Here is a 17,893-nt window from a genome sequence, read left to right as displayed (position 1 = left end):
ACCGGCATCGACGAACCGCTGCGTTAGCGCCGCAGCTTCATTTCCCGCGACTCTCTTTGACATTTACACAATCACACGCACGCGAGCAGGCCATAAGCGTCTACCTGCAAGGGAAGGTGGCGCGGGCGCGTCTCGGGAATGAGAAACGCACGCCTTTTTGCTTCGAGTCTCCTTTCGGCTGAAAAGAAAACACGACGCTAGCAAGTAGCTGGATGGATGTGCTAAACGCACGACTGGACGCTAAACAAGCACACGCAGCAAATTGCAGTGATTCCTAACCGGCATTATCCAATTTCACTATATTTGTGTGAAATTATTCATTTATTATAAAGTACAACATTCAAAAGCACTTATAAACAAAATACATCCAAAGGCAAAATGAATAAATAAAATACAAACACATTTTTTAAGTGAATTTAAAAAAGCAGTATGCTACAGAATGTACAGTGCAAGTCCATACGCTCACATTTTTTTTAATCTACAAGACACCGAGTGTCTGATTCAAATGGGTTTTGGTTACACCCCGATGCAAGATCGTTCGCGGGCACTCCTTTAAAAACTACCTGCAATAACTATTTACTATTTATTATTTACTTTCTGTACAAACCTCATTCATGTTAATACCCACATTGAACATACTGTAAATAAGATTTTTTAACCTTCATTATTAGACTAATAGCTATACTGTAAATAAGATCTTTCATTAAGTTTCTCAGATTTCCTTATATACTTTTTTTGAATTTGTATGTTTGCACTAGGAAGGGAGCAGCTATACGAATTTCATTGTACAACTAAGTTGTACAATGAAAATAAAGGGCATTCTATTCTATTCTATTCTATTCTATTCTATTCTATTCTATTCTATTCGCTCTCTCTCTCTCTCTCTCTCTCTCTCTCTCTCTCTCTCTCTCTATATATATATATATATATATATATACGGCATATATATATATGAAACTAGGAAGGGAGCAGCTATACGAATTTCATTGTACAACTAAGTTGTAAAATGAAAATAAAGGGCATTCTATTCTATTCTATTCTATTCTATTCTATTCTATTCTATTCTATTCTATTCTATTCTCTCTCTCTCTCTCTCTCTCTCTCTCTCTCTCTCTCTCTCTCTCTCTCTCTCTCTCTCTCTCTCTCTCTCTCTCTCTATATATATATATATATATATATATATATATATATATATATATATATATATACGGCATATATATGTTTTTATCTTCGGCAAAGAACAGCTACCAGTACTGCGGCTCCATTCATTTAAAATGCCGAAAACTGATTTGAGACACAGCACTGTCTTTTACGAGCAGTCAGATGAGTGCCAAAGCCCTTTCTGCAGCTGTCACACTCTGCTGGGATAATATGCTCAGACATCCACCTGCATCGTTCATCCGTCTTGATCCTTTGCTGTGGTTTCTATGTTCCATTCTCTCATGGGCGGCTTTCAGGCCTTCCCATTTGTGCAGATGGCGCGCCAGGCAGCGAACTACCCATACACACACACACACACACGTGAGCTTTATATGCACAAATGCTGAGTAGGTAAAATGTGCGGGCAGTGATAAGCGAGGAAGCGGGAGCGGTCAATTGTGTGGCGAGCTTTGGCGGGTATGCGAGCTGCTGTAAATATGCCACAAAGGAAGGTTGCAACACAACAATGGCGACATTTGTGTGTGTGTCCACCAGAGACATAAGTGTAAGACACCAGAGGGAAACAAAGATGAGATGTCCACCAGAGACAAAAGTGGAAGACACCAGAGGAGAACAAAATTGAGATGAAGGTCAGCAGTTTAAAAAAAAAAAAAAATGCTGGTGCATTACCTATGGGGTCCAGCGGGAGGGGTGGGGTGATGTTGGGATGGGAAACGGGAGTGAGAAGGGCCGTGCTTGGGGGTGAGACATTATCTATGCACACACATGAACACACACACGGGGACAAAATGCATGACGACATGATAAACACGCACATGAGGTCACAAATTGTGGTTCGGCATGATGATGATGCAAATATTGTCCAAACGCTTCAGACACACGACAGATGTTGGAGTCAATTTTGCCCGACCGGAACACGCTGACACGCTGGTGACATTGCAACAATGGGCCGGAGAGACACAGGCATCATCTGTGACAGATGCGTTTCCCATCAAAACAACACAACGCGAGGATTGTCTCATTTCCAAGCCAGGTACCCCGAGAGCTATGAAAGTCGATATCAGTGTCAAAACAATAGCTGACATTCGGCGAGAGGGGACACTTTGGACAAAAACATGACAAACCTCAAACCTTACCTGTAAATTGGGGGAGGGTGGGTAAATTCTTGGCTACATTTATTTCCAAAACCGTTTCCGAAGCCAAACGGAGAGTGTTGGACTTAACCCCCGCCCCCAAGCTGCATAGCAACATGCAGCAGTGTGCTTTCTAGTCGGGAGTTAATTTATTGGTAAGTACTGGGTTGTCTCTCCTCTCTTTCTCCCGCCGGCCCTGAGATCATCAATCTCTTTCTGCACTCGTCTCTTGTCAGCACTAACGCTTGCAGCCGTCCTCCCTCCTCATCCTCCTGCGTCACATTTTCATTCTTAAAAACAAATGTACACTTTGTCAAGCTAAAGTGTTTGATGTGAAAATGAAAGCTGTAAAGAGCAGAAGAGTAAATAGGTGCTTTGACGCGACTGCGTGTGTGCGTGCACGTTGGACACACCAGTGCGAAGGCCGAGATTAATGATCAAGGTTGTAGCGCTAATTAACTGGACGCAGATTAATTCCTCTTAGCACCGGTGACCTAATCATTTTTCTTTCCCACCAGTTAAAGCTTTTCTGTGCGTCCTTGGACGTTGCTTCCCCGTCCGTCTCTCCTCAGCTTAATTAAGGAGAATGCTCGGCAAGCTGTCGGGCTCTCCTGCCTCGTATTGTTCCGCGTTAACGGCGTGCGGCTGCCAATCAGGCGCGTGGCCCAGGTCGCATTGCCAGCCATGGATGCGGCGGCACTCGGCGATAATGACGTCTCATTCGCTCGAGGATACTGCATCTGACATTTTGGATCGAGTGCTTCATTCAGCCGCTGCCCCGCGTGCTACCTGCGTGTCTGCGACTCCACACAAAACAGACAGTTTTAAAAAATGGAAGTTCAGAGGTCAAACTAGTTGATTGTGGGGGTGCCACACGGCAGTTGTTTAAGTCCATTGCTTTTCTCAATTTTTATTAATGAATTAACAACAGTTAGCAAACTTCGAAGCGTCAGAAATCAGGATTTCAGACGGTAAGTAGTCCTTAATGTCACAAAAACAAAACACATGCTATTTGTTTACGAATGAGCCAAAACTGAACAGACCAAGTTTAAGAAAGCAAACTTTTGCCAGATGGGCTGCACTGAATTGAGACACCCTTATGGGAAAGCATGACGGAATCGGTCACTGTTGCCATTACGTTTCGCCGGCGGGAGTTTTTGTGAAATTGCGTTTTTTTTTTTTTTTTCAATCCAATTATCCCATTGGCTCATTACAATGGCCAAAGAGACCCAAACTAATCCCCTGTCGCGTCATATTCCTCGCCATCTTTTCTGCTCTTGCACGGCGCTCGTCTTCTTTCCAAATAGCCTTTTCGGGATCTTTGCCGTCTCCCCGGACGTTTGTCAAATTAAAATAACAAAACTAATGCATACATGGCGACTCCCCGGATGACAACGCTTCAATCCGGAGGGCGTGTGAGGTCAGTAAACATGTTGACGAGCACAGAGACAATCTCAGTTTTATGCCTGCGGGATATTTTAACGACGTCGGTTCATAACAACACAAAATGAGGGAATCGTCTTTATAAAAATTGCCTTTCTTCCCTCAAGAAGTCAAATTGGAAAACCAATTGGAAGACACATTAAAGGTGCACTGGCCACAAAGAGTAAAAGGCAACCTCTGTTTTTATGCACAAACGCCGGTCTGCATGCAGCTCGCAAACAGTCCGTCCATATAATGGCTCGTATTCCCCCCCCACCCCCCAATTCAATTCTAATGGGCTTTTATTGGCTTGGCCATCCATCTGAGTGCAGCAGCTCTGTTCAATTACATAAAGGAGCCCTTCGGGCTTTTCGTCACACAATCAGCACATTCTCTGACCGACGGCCAGCGCGCACACATGCGGTGTTGCGTTCAACGCGTAAACGTACAGAATCGTGTTTTGTTCCCAACAACAGTCGCACAGAAAGGAAACAATTGCAGATGGCTCTGTTTGTGTGTGTGTTTTTGCGTGTAATATGTTTTTCGGTGCGTGTATGTGCGTGTTTGTGTTCACTGAGTAGAAGCTTCATTAAGTACACGGGCTGGAACTAATGAGGTCAAATACAGGAGCTCGTTCTGAAACTCAGCCTTCACCGTTAATGTAAAAATATGATTATTATCCGAGTTGCAGTTTGCACTGGCGCAGAACTGTGCCGCATTGTGGAAAAATCTATCTATATTGTGTGGTTACCTTAAATCGCAATAAAAAAGCGGTAGCGTTACTTTTTATTTGATTTATGCCCGATGGGAATGCATGTGATCAGTGGCGCTCACAATTGGCAAGATGCAGGGAGGGGAAAAAACATGTATGAGGCAGCAGTAAAATCACTGCTTCTTTGCAGAGGATGCCTGTGTGTCGCTTAGGGTGCCTCACCAGTTTTAGAACAACCGCAAAGTCTCCAATTCTCACAATGCTCAACAATCACATTGCTTTGGCTCTTTAAGCAACACATATTTAAACAGATGCAAACAGATAATTGAAGACTCGGAGGTATGTATAATTTATCCTCGGCCAAGAATGAATGCCATATTTTTTAATTCAATTTAATTATCGTATTACTGTATGTTTAAAAAGTAAAACTATTTTATTCACATTTTTTGCGGGACTGGAACAAATGTCATTTCCATTCATTTCAATGAGAAAAGATGATTTGAGATTATCTCGTTATACGCGGAAGGAATCAAATTTGTATGTATCTCAAGGCTCCACTATATCCTAGAAAAAAGACAAAACAATAAATGATCTGGTGATTAACGCATGGGGATGGCTGCACACCAGCCCAACTGCAGAGCAGCTCCGTCAAAGCGGCCTCGTCTCTTTCCGTTTGGCAGTGCTCACCTTTTCTTCTGTGTCTGTGAGATTTAATCTCCCATCTTCCCTTCATGAGGTGACAGCGCCGCAGGCAGCTGCCCATAAATTGGCCGCCGCCTTTCGCCCGCAGTTTAACGCCGGCCGCAGACGGCCACTATTTCACTTTCTCTGTCGTTCTCGCTAACTTTGAAATAAATAACGAGCGTGGAGGGAGATGAGAAAGAACACCTGCAGTCTCACTGCACCTGCAAGCAAACATCTCACTCTCCCTTTTTCTCCCCATCTTCAAGTCCCCCCCCGGCCCCTGCCGCTCCACTCCTCCTCCAGCGCACCCGAGGGTTTCCTCTAGGGCAGAATCAGAAACTTTTAAATGATAGCAGGGGCCACAATTTTTTGTCATTGCTATTGGGGGGGCCACATAGCACAGAAATAGCTTCTTCAAACTCCTTTCTCCTCTTCAAACAAACTACCAACGCTTCTTGTGGAAACAAGAGCAAAGAAATGCAAAATGCTATCATCGTTTTAGGGATCACTCATTTCGTGGCCACGTAAGTTGAAATCTTTTATGGCTTTAAATTCAACATACAGTTTCCCATTTTACTAGAAATACACAATTTTCATCTGCCATCTAGTGGCGAACACGCTTATTGCAACTCAAAGCTACTCAGCTATCGTAATCATTTTTTGCTCCCAAAATGAATCGGGGGCCACTCCAAGTGTGGCCACAAACCTCCATGCTCTGGGGATTTAATTCAAGTGACACGTGTTAACCTACGATTCACCTCCGTCACCCCCTCCCCCTTCCCCTTGTACTTTCTTCACCCCCTGCCTTCCTCCACAAGAGCTCGCCGCCAGCGCTAAAGGGATTGAACTGCAGGTGAACCGAGAAGGGGGGGGGGGGGCTGCCGGTGAGGTGATAAACGCTCGAAAGGCCGTGGGACTTGGAGTCACGGGAGGAAGGCGAAGTGGACGGAAGGTGAAAATGAGGTGAGGAGTCGCGGGCGGAGGCAATGGAGACGGAAGGCTCCAAGTGACGTTTCAAGTGAGAATGCATCATTCTTACAACCGCAATGCTCTTTCGGAAGATGCGAAGAAGGCTTTCCGTCACGCTAGCTTAGCAGGGGCCTTTTTCTTCCCAGGAGAGTGGAGGGAAAAGTACACTTTTTAGGTGACATCTTTGCAGAAATAGGCTTTGTTTACATGCTAATTGGGGGAAATCATAAACAATTTTTAGTACAAATAAAATGACTCAAAACAATTACCGTATTTATTCTAATTATCACCCTGGGCGATAATTAGAGAAGATTTATGTCCAACAAGAGGGCTGGGCGATTAATAGAGAACACTTTTTGTCCGATCGCCAAGGGGCACTGAAATGGGCAATAATATGTATATTTTCCTTATGTAGTATGCAATACCTTCATCTCACTGGTGTTCTTAACACTAGAACAGCGGCTGTTTTGATCTACCTCTAACAGCGGTGTGCTTCAATTGACGCTCCATCGATGCGACACGTTACCGTTGCACATCACATGTTGCACATCACATGTTGCTCACGTCATGCTATCGCGATCGTCTTGTTCGAGCGCACGCACCGTTAATGTAATTGTGTGAGGATATTGTAGCGGAGTGACGAGTGTAATTGTATCATAGTTTATGGAGAAAAACAATTTAAAAGGGACATTCGACGTGCTTTCAAATCAGTTATATTTAAACTTGCGCAATGACGTCGGCACGCGGTCGCGGAGGAAAACGTAGGTTTTGGGGGGAATTTTTAGCAGAATGGGTGATAATTAGAGGTATCAATGTTTTTTATTTATGTCATCGCTAACACACACTGGGCGATTATTAGAATATGGGCGATAATTAGAATAAATACGGTATTTGATTATTGCTCAATTAATTAATTTTGACAGCTCTAGACTTTCAACAATGATTTAAGATATGAAGGCTTTACATTATAATTACGATTATTATGACATTAGGATTAAATTCCCTTCAAACAGAGTCATCAGAGTTTTACAAGTGGATGTCTTGTAATCCTTTTGTTTCTCTCTGCATCGCCACCTCATTCTCTCTCTGTATTACATGAAAAAAGACTTTTTGGAAAAGAGAAAAAAAAATCCCTTCCCGCCCTTCCCACAGAATGTGAGCTGGCGGCCATTTTTGTCTGATTTCTTGTTTATGCTCCCATAAATGATGAGTAGCGGCTCCTGCTTGCATGTAAATCTCAGCCTTTAATTTACAGCCACTGGACTCGGTGGGCTTGAGCTATCTTATTTCACACTTTTATGACTTTTCCAACACTGAGCGAGTCTTCTCCAGCCGTCTCGGGCAGTCAGAAGAGGACCGCGGGGATTTGGGCAAAGAGCCGTAACTTTCCCGCCGCCATCCAATCGGAGAAGCCTTCATTCGGTGCACCTTGTTAACACCTTCCGCGTATTTTACGCCCTCTTCCCTTGAGTCCTGCGGGCTTCTGCTCTTTCTTTCTTTCTTTTCTGTTTTTTTTTTTACTGCAGCTGGTCTCTGTCTTTACAAGTGTGGGATAAAACTGCTCATCTCGAACCCATTTGATTCCTGCTCGGGCGCCCTCTGCCAAGGACAAGAAACGGCAAAGTCGCTCAAGCCAGACATTGTAAAATGAACGTACCCCTCGCTGGCCCTGCCCCCCTCCCCATCTGAAAGGAGCTTTTAGAAAGTGGAAGGCTTGACGCTCTGTCCACCTTTCCTGGCTTTCATTTCGGTCTGATCATCATGCGTGAAAGCTTTGCTATTTATCATCCCTAATTCTCCTTCGCTGGCTGGAGTCCATCCCACAGAGTCATTCAGTGCCATCATGAGAGGTGCTAGCCGCCAGCTAGCTTGCGGATGCCTTGCGCCGAAATGAGCGTGGCCCTCCAATAAGTCACCACCTCACAAAAGAAAGTTCCACAACTTTCAACCTCTCTTATGAACAAAATAGTTTGAGCCGCACATAATCTCTCCAATATCAACTATTTGCCGTTTCAATTACAATGAGCCCGTTTGATCGTCCAACCTTCACAAAAGTGCCGGTAAACGAGAGTTCGACATTCTGCCAGCAAGCACTTTTAACGTCGATCTGACTTTCTGCAAGATGTGAATGGAGAAGTATGTCACTGAGAGGTCCATAACTAATGAGCAACCCATCCCCACAGCACTCTGTCAAATATGTACGATGCTTTTGAGCAAAATACAGAATTAAACCTCAAATGGATACAAACGCAATGCAAGAGTCGGAACTCACTATATATACACGTGTTAAAAAATTGGAAAAACTGTTTTAGCAAACATTTTTTTTTGTCCTTTGAAGCTATTTAACAGTTCCCCAAGGCTCTGTTCTCTTGTCACTGAAAAATACATTCACAATTGGATTAATTCATCTGGAAACTTAGAACAAAATTGAATTGGCTGCAGAATTTCACCTTCAACTACCTGCACAAAGTTTTTACCGTTTTTCGCCATCTGCACGAAATTCAAAAGCGCTTTTGAGTCTTGCTTGGATTGGTACAATGGCTGAATGAAGCACAATGCACGAGAAGAATGTGCCTGCCGGCTGAGTACGACACCTCCCCAAGTAGAGCGAAGCAGACGGCATGGCGGCTGGAAAACTGGAGGAGCCGCGGCTATTTGATTATATCGGCGGAATCAAATTAATGAAGTGTACGTGGCTCCCACATGGAGATGACAAATGATGAAATGAAAGCAGAGGAAAAGGCAGTGCGGCTGAGGCAGCATCAAAGCTCAACATGTCTAACCTTCTCGGGCAAGAGGGGGAGGCTGGAGTCAAAGCGGGTTGAGGCGACACCTTTCATCTTGTCGCTGTTGCCACCCCCAGCGCTTGTGGAAGGCCTCTATTATGTGTGGCGTTTGATGCCGAGCCTGTGTGTGTGCGTGTGTGTGTGGGAGAGCATGATGGGTAGATGAGGAGCGGCGCCAAGCTGAAAATGTTACACATGCTCTTTTTGCCTTCTCCGGGCTCGATTGCTTCGAATGTGTGTTAAGTGCCGCAGGGGGTGTGCGGTGACACGGACAGCCAGCAGGGGGCAGGCTAACTGAAAAAGGAGAACTGGGGCTACACACCGAGTGCGTTTCTGTTTTTTGGAATCTTAGAAAGTACCGTAATTTTCGGACTAACTAAAACTATTATGGCTTCTACGCACGCCCGGTCCTACTCTACGGAGCTCTCTTTCACCTCCGTGGATGGAAGTTGGGGGCCGGCGCTCGGCCGGGTGGCTGCCCGGGACGGTGGCTGGGGCTCGGACATGGTTTTTATGCATGCCCGGTCCTACTCTGGAGCTCCCTTTCACCTCCGTGCATGGAAGTCGGGGGCCGGTGCTCGGCCGGGTGGCTGTCCGGGGACGGTAGATGGGGCTCGGACATGGCTTTTACGCACGCCCGGTCCTATTCTATGGAGCTCTCTTCCACCTCCGTGGCTGGAAATGCCACCTCCGGGGATGGAAGTCCACGCCGCCACACGCCTGGAAGTTTGTTTTGTTAAATAAAGAGCCGTTTACCAAACCCACGTCTTTCCTTGTACTTTGTTAACGCTACAATATAGTTATATACTAGGTCTGTGGAATAACGACGATGCTGACGTCAGGGCGCACGCGCGGCGTTGTTGACAAAGGACGAGGAATTTGATCGATGAATTTAATGATTTGGAGTGACACAGATGGTTTGATAATATTATTGCTTATATAATAGTTATTTGATATATAATTTACATATCGTTATTTGGGCCTGTGGAATATTTTGAAGTGCAAGCGCCGTCAGCACCCATTGCTGACATAAAGGACGATCAATGGATTTAATGAATTGGAGTGACACAGATGGTTTTATAAACGTGTTATTTATGTAATAGTTATTTGAATAACTCTGAATGTTACGTCAGGCCCGTTCTCAGCTCTTCGTTTCTGTTTAAGTCACGTTAGCATACCTATCGTTTTGCCTGTTGTTGCTCGTTCATGTTTGTTCTTGGTGTTGGATTTGGTTGAATAAATTTCCCCCAAAATGCGACTTATACTCCGAGCGACTTAAATGTTTTTTTTCACGCTATTGTGCATTTTATGGCTAATGCGACCTATATTTCGAAGCGACTTTTAGTACGAAAATTACGGTAATGAGTTTTAGATAATGACGGGGTATTTTTGATATAATTTGATAAAAGGCACTGTAACCATTTTTTTGTTTAATATAAACGTCAGTGGCAGGGAATGAGTCAATCACATCTCTGCGTCAAATATAAAAAAAATGAAAAAATGCTCTACCTGGAGGAGTCGCCATCATGTAACACTACTGAGCCACAAAATGGGCGATCCTTCTGTAGAAATCCAACACCAATTACTCATCTGTTCTCACTTTTTGGCCCCCCCCAAAAGGTTTTGGCCGGGAATCCACATGAAAAGTCGCAAGACGCCCACCACGACGCTCCTTTTCTTGAAAACAACAGATTATATTGCACGCGTCAACATCATCATCACCTTTGAGCCTCGCCGCCGTCTATTCAGGTCAGCCCTCATGAAGAATTCAGTCAGTGGTGACTCTGAAAACTTCTGAAAGCCAAGCAACCAAAATCTGCCTCCCCCCATGACCCCACCCTCCCCTGTGACTCCAACAGATGTTTTGTTGTTGTCATCATGTAAAATGGAACGGACTCGCAAATGCATACGCATTTCTGCCTCTTTTTCTTGTTCTTTGATTGCTCTGTGTTGGCTTTTCTTCATATGAAAAGAAACAAGCAAGTCACAAAAGAAGGCCCAAACAGCAATAATCTGACTGGAGAGACAAAAATGTTTAGCAGGATGTTCCCGCTGTGAAACAAATTAAGAAAAGCAAATAAAACTGAAAGACAGCGGCGGGATTTTAATACGTCTATTGTCCCGCATGGAGAATCGACACAATAGCGGCAAGAAAGGATCAATACAAATAGCACGGAAACACAATCACACACGCAATGAAAAAACAGCCTATTGTACGGACGGGCTCGCAATCACGGCGCCAGATTTGAACACGGCGGACTGACCGTAGACCAGCAGGGTGTAGTGATCGGCGGCTCGCCCATAGTTGTTCTGCGCCTGACACAAGTACGTGCCGTTGTGCGACTGGCTCAGGCGGGAAATCTGAAAGGTAGGCCCGGAGATCTCAGCCCGCTCGGGCAAGGTGTCGTTGATCTTGGACCACTGAATGGCCCTCGGCCTGCAGGGGAAGGTGACAAGACACTTTGAAATAACAAAAACAGTCAAACTGTCTAAATTTTAGGGGCATTTTTGGCAAGGTTTGTATTTAAAAATACAAAGGATAGCAATATTCATGATGAGTTAACTGTCACCGATAACATGTATTGATACTACGAGTGCTCTTTCTTCATAAAATGTACCCTAAAATTACTCCTGTGAAAACAGGCTTTATTTTGAAAACGGCAACCTTTCACTTGAGCAGCTAGCATTTTAGCATTCAGAGGTTCGAACCAAAGACCTCTTGAGTGAGAGGCTGATGCAATGCCTGCCTCTCATTTTCCTATCCGGAAAACAATGTAGTAGCTGTAATGATCTTAGGTGAGATGCCGACCTCTGCTAACCAAAACAGCAGCACCTACTGCAAACTGCCTGCGATTAATCAAGCATCACAAGATAGTCAGATGTGACAATGAGAAAATTACACCGTTGTCGGAGAAATGTCGACTCGATTGCATCCAATGTGCGTACTCGAGCTACACGCACGGACGCGCAAAGAGATCTCGGCACACGCGGGCGCACACGCACGCGGGAGGTGTGAGGATTACAGCAACACCCTGCCGAACAAAGCTGCGCCTGGCTGTGTGTCATGGCTTGCGCTGGCATGCACAGATTGCAGCCAAAGCTCCAATCCCTCACAAAGTTTAATTAAACTTTGCCGATTTGGCCGCGCGCACACACACGCCTGAAAAACTTTTTCGGTCTAATCACGACACTTCAGTCGGGTCACCAAAAGAGACTTGTGGCACCTGACACGCATGCAACTAAAAAGAAGCCAGTCAAGCAGAATGACATCACTGTCCTCTTCTAATTCCTCAACCCCTAATTGGTCTTTAAAACTTGACAGGGATTGAACGGGGTGTCACTGAGGGTTGTGATGTGTGTGTGTGTGTGTGTGTGTGTGTGTGTGTGTGTGTGTGTGTGTGTGTGTGTGTGTGTGTGTGTGTGTGTGTGTGTGTAACAGGCCGCCCGCCTATCACACACTTGCAACGAGTGTCTGTTGCAGCTTAAGCCAAGGCTTTAAGTCAATACGCCGATCACGGCCAGTCCCAAAGGCCACTGCACCCTGGCTGGCACAGCGGCCTCCCCTCAAGTGTCATGGCAGGCCAGGCAACAAGAATAGTTATTTGAACATTAGTGCCTAAAGTTCATGAATGGCACCTTGGACAAGGAGTCAAGTCAAAACTGGAGTTTGCTGGGTCCACGTGCTACGGCGCACTGGAGAGAACTTACAGAGGGTTGGCGACCACCGAGCAGGACAGGCTCAGCGAGTCGCCCTCTCGCAAGATGCCGGTGGGAGGGACGATCCTCACGGTCGGCGCGACTGCGGGAAAAAAAAAAAAGGAAAAGTGAGAACAAGGTAAACAAAATGCACCTTGCGTCTTTGCCGTCAGTTTCCACAGCGACGGCCTGACAAGCAAAGATGTTGTGCTATTCCCTATTTCAATAATAAATATTGTTTATCATGGAGTGACATAAAATACTGTCAATGCATATTTGCACTCACTGGTAAACACACGCACACTGGCCTTAGAGACAACTCCCAGCTGTTATTTCTAGACATTTTTGTGTGTCAAAACATACTATGCAGCTCCTCTCTCAGCTTGTCAGTATAGCAGGAATATTCAAAGTTCTTTGCAGGGGACAAAGAACCTTTGCCTGGGCTGTGAGCTTTGTTGGATGCATTCTGGCAACCTTTATCATCTCGCTTCGTTCATTTGTTTTCCTGCTTGAATTTTTTTTTTTTTTTTTATTGATCCTAGAAAATAATCATGAGTCACAGTAAAAATGCTTTGCCCACTGTGCCTCACGACATCCGACCTAAAAAAGGAATGTCAAGTACAGCAGATCAAAAAATTGCATTAGAGGGACTCTAAAAGCAACTTATGGATATGAATGGAGGCCTTCTTGTCTGGCACTCGGCATTTATGAACACACATGTACAATTTGTCTTGATATAATGAGAGTGTGAGTAATAATTCAAAGCAAATTATTGATTGTCTGATGTTATGAGCGTTTCAACCGCAGAGGAAACGGAGCGGGCGCCCGAGTGGGCCGCGGGCTCCCCGCTCAACAACGTCTCTACGAATCGGCTTTTAATGAGAGCTGCTTGGGCGCAGACGATCCCGCCTCGCCTCTGAACTGGCTACATTGTAACCACCACAAACGAGGTGTCCGGACTTGACACAAATGACCACCGATGCCGTTGTCGCAACGCAAATGAGCGAATCAATGGTTTGAAAGAGAACATTGTCAAAATGGTAGGCAACATCAATGTTCAATTTAAAATAATTCAACAGACATGCAAAAAACAAAATATGCGAACTATCCGACATACGTATTATATCCGACAGGGTGGACATCTCTGTTAGCAACGACTGATCACAGGGTGGATCTTATAGATTTCAGAAGCAAACTGTCTGCTGTGGCCAAACTCACAGAAGACATCGAGGCGGTAATGTCGGATCCTTTTTTGGTTGGCCAGCGCCGGGTGGAGCGCCTCGCAGCTCAAAGCCGCCCCGTTGTCCTTCCTCTCCACCGGGATGCGGATGGTGCTGGACACGCTGACCGTCTTGCCGTTGTCCTGCTGTGAGACCACGCCTGTCGGAGAGCCGAGAGCGCCTTTACGTACAACGTGCAAAAACACGACACGGTCCGCCGGAGCTTTTACGTACCTGGAATCTCGCGGCCGTTGCGCATCCAGCGCAGGGCGGCGGCAGGCTTGCTGCGCGCCGACACGCAGCTGAGCTCCACCTCGCCGCCCTCCACCGCCTCCTGCTTGACCTCCACCGCCGGCGTCTCCGGGGGCACCAGGACGGCCAGAGTGGCCACCTGGTGGTGCGTGGCGTCCGTGTAGAGCTGGCAGAAGTAGCCGCCCTCGTCCGAGACGCTCACGTTGGTCAGTGTGATGCGCACCAGCCGTGGCGTGAACAACACCATCTGGAAGCGGTCGTCCTTCAGGGCTGGACCACCGAGAGGCAAATTATCAATTATATTAGCAAGGAATTTGGAAAGTCATCAGTCGGTGGAATTAGAGGCTCACTTTCAATGTCTTTTTGATCAATTTGTCAACTTTTTGGGGTGAATCAACACATTTTCGGAAAGTTAGAAGCAGGTTAAACGGCGCCATTGAAGGCGGCACAATGGAAAAACAAGGAGCCGACAAGAAAATTAGAGGCGGCAAATTTGCAACAATTTTCTTTTTGTTGGCCAGACGACAAAAAGCGGCTGGCAATAACAAAAGGCGAGCGGCACTGGCTCGATGACGACAGTCACGTAAATACCTTGGGAATGATTGGATATTGACAGCTCCATCTTGCCCCCCCACCCGCCTTTATTTCGGCTTCGGGGGATGGCGTCTCCCGCCGCACCGCCCCCGGGCCTTCTTCGCAGCCGCATTTGTCACGCCGCCGCCAACATGAACATATTGCTTTTTGAGTGCGCGAGAAGAAGCCGGGGTGAGGAAAATAAACTAATCAAGCTAGGTAATGTGGCAGGCGAGGAGACGCAAAATAATACAGAAATGGAGACTAAGAGGACGGAGGACTATTTCAACCAAGCGCTTCACTTGGGCAGCAAACACTGTTTCCAAGTTCTGGGAGCATCCAAACGGAGAAGACCAAGGACCCAGGACACGCCAAGAGGTGCACTCGCGTCCAAGATGAGGCCGAGTATTAAGTGCAGGACACGAGAATAAATGTAATGCACACGACGAGCAGCATCCTGACAGGGAAGTTTCATTTTTTGTTACTTACACTGAGGTGGACCGAAGTGGACGACCTGCTGGAAACGCGGCAGTTGTTAGCAAAAAGCTAAATGGCAACTAAATGTCACACTCCCGCCCGAGTCGGCGTCGGTCTTTCCGGTCGGGCCTCATTTGCATGCTGAGTAGTGTCCGTTTGGTCAGCTTCGCCACGTTGCGGCAGCCATTTGCCCTCGCGTCTCATAAAATTTGAAAACGAAAGAAGCGTCACAGCCGCTGCTTGCTAGCTGGCTTGTAAAATAGGAGGTGTAATTTAACGCTCTTATTTGGACAGTTAAGCACACTCGACGGCCCGCAGGGCGGTGCGGCAGATGGACGGCCGGACGGCCGGCGGCGGACTCGTTGGGATGCCTTTCACGTCGCTGGCAAACTTCCCCAACGAGGCTCGTTGGCGAACATAACCGCGATCATTTCCCGTCAGCCCCTCGTTATCCGTTCCCTCGCTTCACCTTCCCCGACCCGCTTCTTAAATCCTTTAGCGGGCCTTCCTTGCTTTGACGAGGCTTCGCTCTCCGAAGGCTACGAGTCCACACACGCACTGGTGGCTCAGCTCCCCTTAAACTCTCATGTTGAGGTTTACCCAAAAAGCGCCTTGTCAACTTCACGGACAGGATGCTAAATATCAACAAGTCAGAGGCGCCGGTGCAACACGTGTAATTGTGGAAGATTAGCGGAAGCGAGAAGTGTCCATTCGGGCCGTCAGAGGGTTTTAACGTCTGGCATTCATGTTCTCGCGCTGAGAGTCTTCAGCGTTAATTCACTTAACAGCCGCATTACCGGCAAAGACGTGGATCCACTCAGCCTAACCACGCTACAAGCACTTGAATGAGACACAAAATGGGAGAGAGCAAGAATATGAAAACACCCAGAAATGCGATACGTTGCCAAGAATTGCGCGTTGAATGAAAACGTTTTCTCCTTGTTTCCCATACCAAGTGCTAAGCATGCTAAAAAAATTTAAAACATGCACCAGTAGATGGGCTTACGAGGGAGAGTTTGCATGGTTTGTTAGCATTAAGCTAAAACAGGTTTAACAACACTGCAAAATGTGCTCAAGATAACGATGCGACGTAACATAACCATGCAATAACGTACTAAATCAAGATCATTCACTTTGATTTTTAAAATGTGAAAGGTGAGCGAAAGATTAGGGTTCGGCCTCAATGTGATGCAACAGCACAAAACATGCAACCATTCAAGAGAAACTCACGAATATACATTCATTTGGCAATTCAATTACTTCTCTGCATTAAACATTAAAAACCCTTTCAAGAAAGGACTCGCAATAGAAAGATTTGTCCGAAATTTTGCCGAAATGACAAACGCAAATGGTGATACAAATCTGGTCAATTTGGGGATGAAAGATGATTTTAATAGAAACAATATACCAAATGACATTTAATGCGAACGGCGGGTAACGCGAGAGGCACTGCGGGCCTTGAGCTTCCATCATCATTTTGCCCACGTCGGCATGGCTCAGAGGCGACATTAGCTTGCTGAGAAGAAGTGATTAAAGGGGAAAAGCGCTGTTTACCGAGCCCCGGGCTCTTGACGGAATCCAACAGCGGTCACATAACAATTTGAGCATAACAGCAAGGCCGCGTTCTAATAAAGAGCCGCGGCGCTTCCTCAACTCATCATCGCGGGTTAACGGCGCAGCCGCCGTTCTTTGAAAAGCACTCGCATCGTTTGGCTGGCTGCGAAATAAAACAGTCACCTCAATTAACTCGTTGCTTATCTTTGTAATGAGGGAAGAAGTGAAGCCATTTGTATCGAGATGTGCACTCACTCGAGCGCAGACCTGCTATTTGTTTCAACTGCTAAAAAAGTGAAAAAGAAATTGCGGGGCAATTTATTTTTCCAATGCAGTTTCCCCGAGTGCAACTCGATGAGACGCAACCACTCGGAGCGTGACCTGACAGAGCACAACAAAGACGCACCCCGCGTGCCGTTGAAGAAGAGCGTCTGCCGACGCGGGTTCTGGATGACCACAATGGATCCGTCGTAGTTCTGCAGGCGGCAGGAAATCTGGGCTGTCCCGCCCTCCAGGACCGTGACGTTCTCCGCCTGCACCGCCTGACAACATGCTAGAAGAGAAGACAGACCAGAGCAAGAATAAGTTCACTCCACTCGCTTCTATTTCAACGGAGCCTTTCACAAATAAAATCGCTCGCCGCCTTTATAGGCTTTCAAGCGCTTCATTATACAGACCTAAATATGAGCGGAAATAAGCATGTGCAGTTAAAAATATGATATGGAACGGTTATTCTTCAATACTGTTTTAATGTCCGTTACAGTTCGTCGTGACTTCGCTGCGAAAGGAAAACGCCAGTCGCCGTGTGACAACTGTTTAACGATACGATGCCAGCTGTTTCTAGGCAGCCCGTTTATGACAGACGGCATTGCGAATGCCGGCAAATTATCGCACCTGGATGCATATGAAAAGGTTCCGCCAAATTGTTTTTAAAAAGTAGAGTAACAGCAGCACTGGTTAATTACGGTTTGAAAATGATTTGTGCGCGCCTAGATAAAGAAAAAATGAATACATGCTTTTCATCAGAGGAAAGTTTGTGAGTGGTCTGCAATCCGCTGACATTTCCAAACGTCAACAATTTTCTTTAGCATTTGAACAAGGATCTTTTTGTTCAGAGAATGATCACGCCCGCTTGTGATTTGCAAGCGTGGTGAAAGCTTGTGTGATGTAAAAATGATTGCATTTCATGAAAAAATGGAGAGCAGACTGCCACCGTTCCTTTTCCGCTCTCATGAGCAAAACTCGATGCCGTAT

General features: G+C 46.1%; 1 protein-coding gene across 5 annotated transcripts in view; it reads right to left on the bottom strand.

Annotated features, from left to right (window-relative positions):
• cadm4 (cell adhesion molecule 4) overlaps positions 1-17,893 on the bottom strand; it is a 107,406-nt gene that overhangs the window by 5,507 nt on the left and 84,006 nt on the right. For 3 of the 5 annotated variants that reach the window (XM_088386432.1, XM_088386436.1, XM_088386433.1), the window contains exons 2-7: positions 17,046-17,192; positions 14,018-14,305; positions 13,782-13,943; positions 12,576-12,666; positions 11,132-11,304; positions 1,831-1,914 (exon numbers count right to left, since the gene is read on the bottom strand). In XM_088386432.1, coding sequence (XP_088242558.1) covers positions 1,831-1,914; positions 11,132-11,304; positions 12,576-12,666; positions 13,782-13,943; positions 14,018-14,305; positions 17,046-17,192 — 945 coding nt within the window. The remainder of the gene's footprint in view (positions 1-1,830; positions 1,915-11,131; positions 11,305-12,575; positions 12,667-13,781; positions 13,944-14,017; positions 14,306-17,045; positions 17,193-17,893) is intronic. The other 2 variants (XM_088386435.1, XM_088386434.1) reach the window with 1 other exon arrangement.

The sequence above is a fragment of the Syngnathus floridae genome, chromosome 10, assembly GCF_059516105.1.
Source record: "Syngnathus floridae isolate MCC-2025c chromosome 10, RoL_Sflo_1.0, whole genome shotgun sequence".
Classification (NCBI taxonomy): domain Eukaryota; kingdom Metazoa; phylum Chordata; class Actinopteri; order Syngnathiformes; family Syngnathidae; genus Syngnathus; species Syngnathus floridae.
The sequence above is the reverse complement of the archived record's forward strand: the minus strand, read 5'-3'. Positions and strand labels throughout refer to the sequence as shown.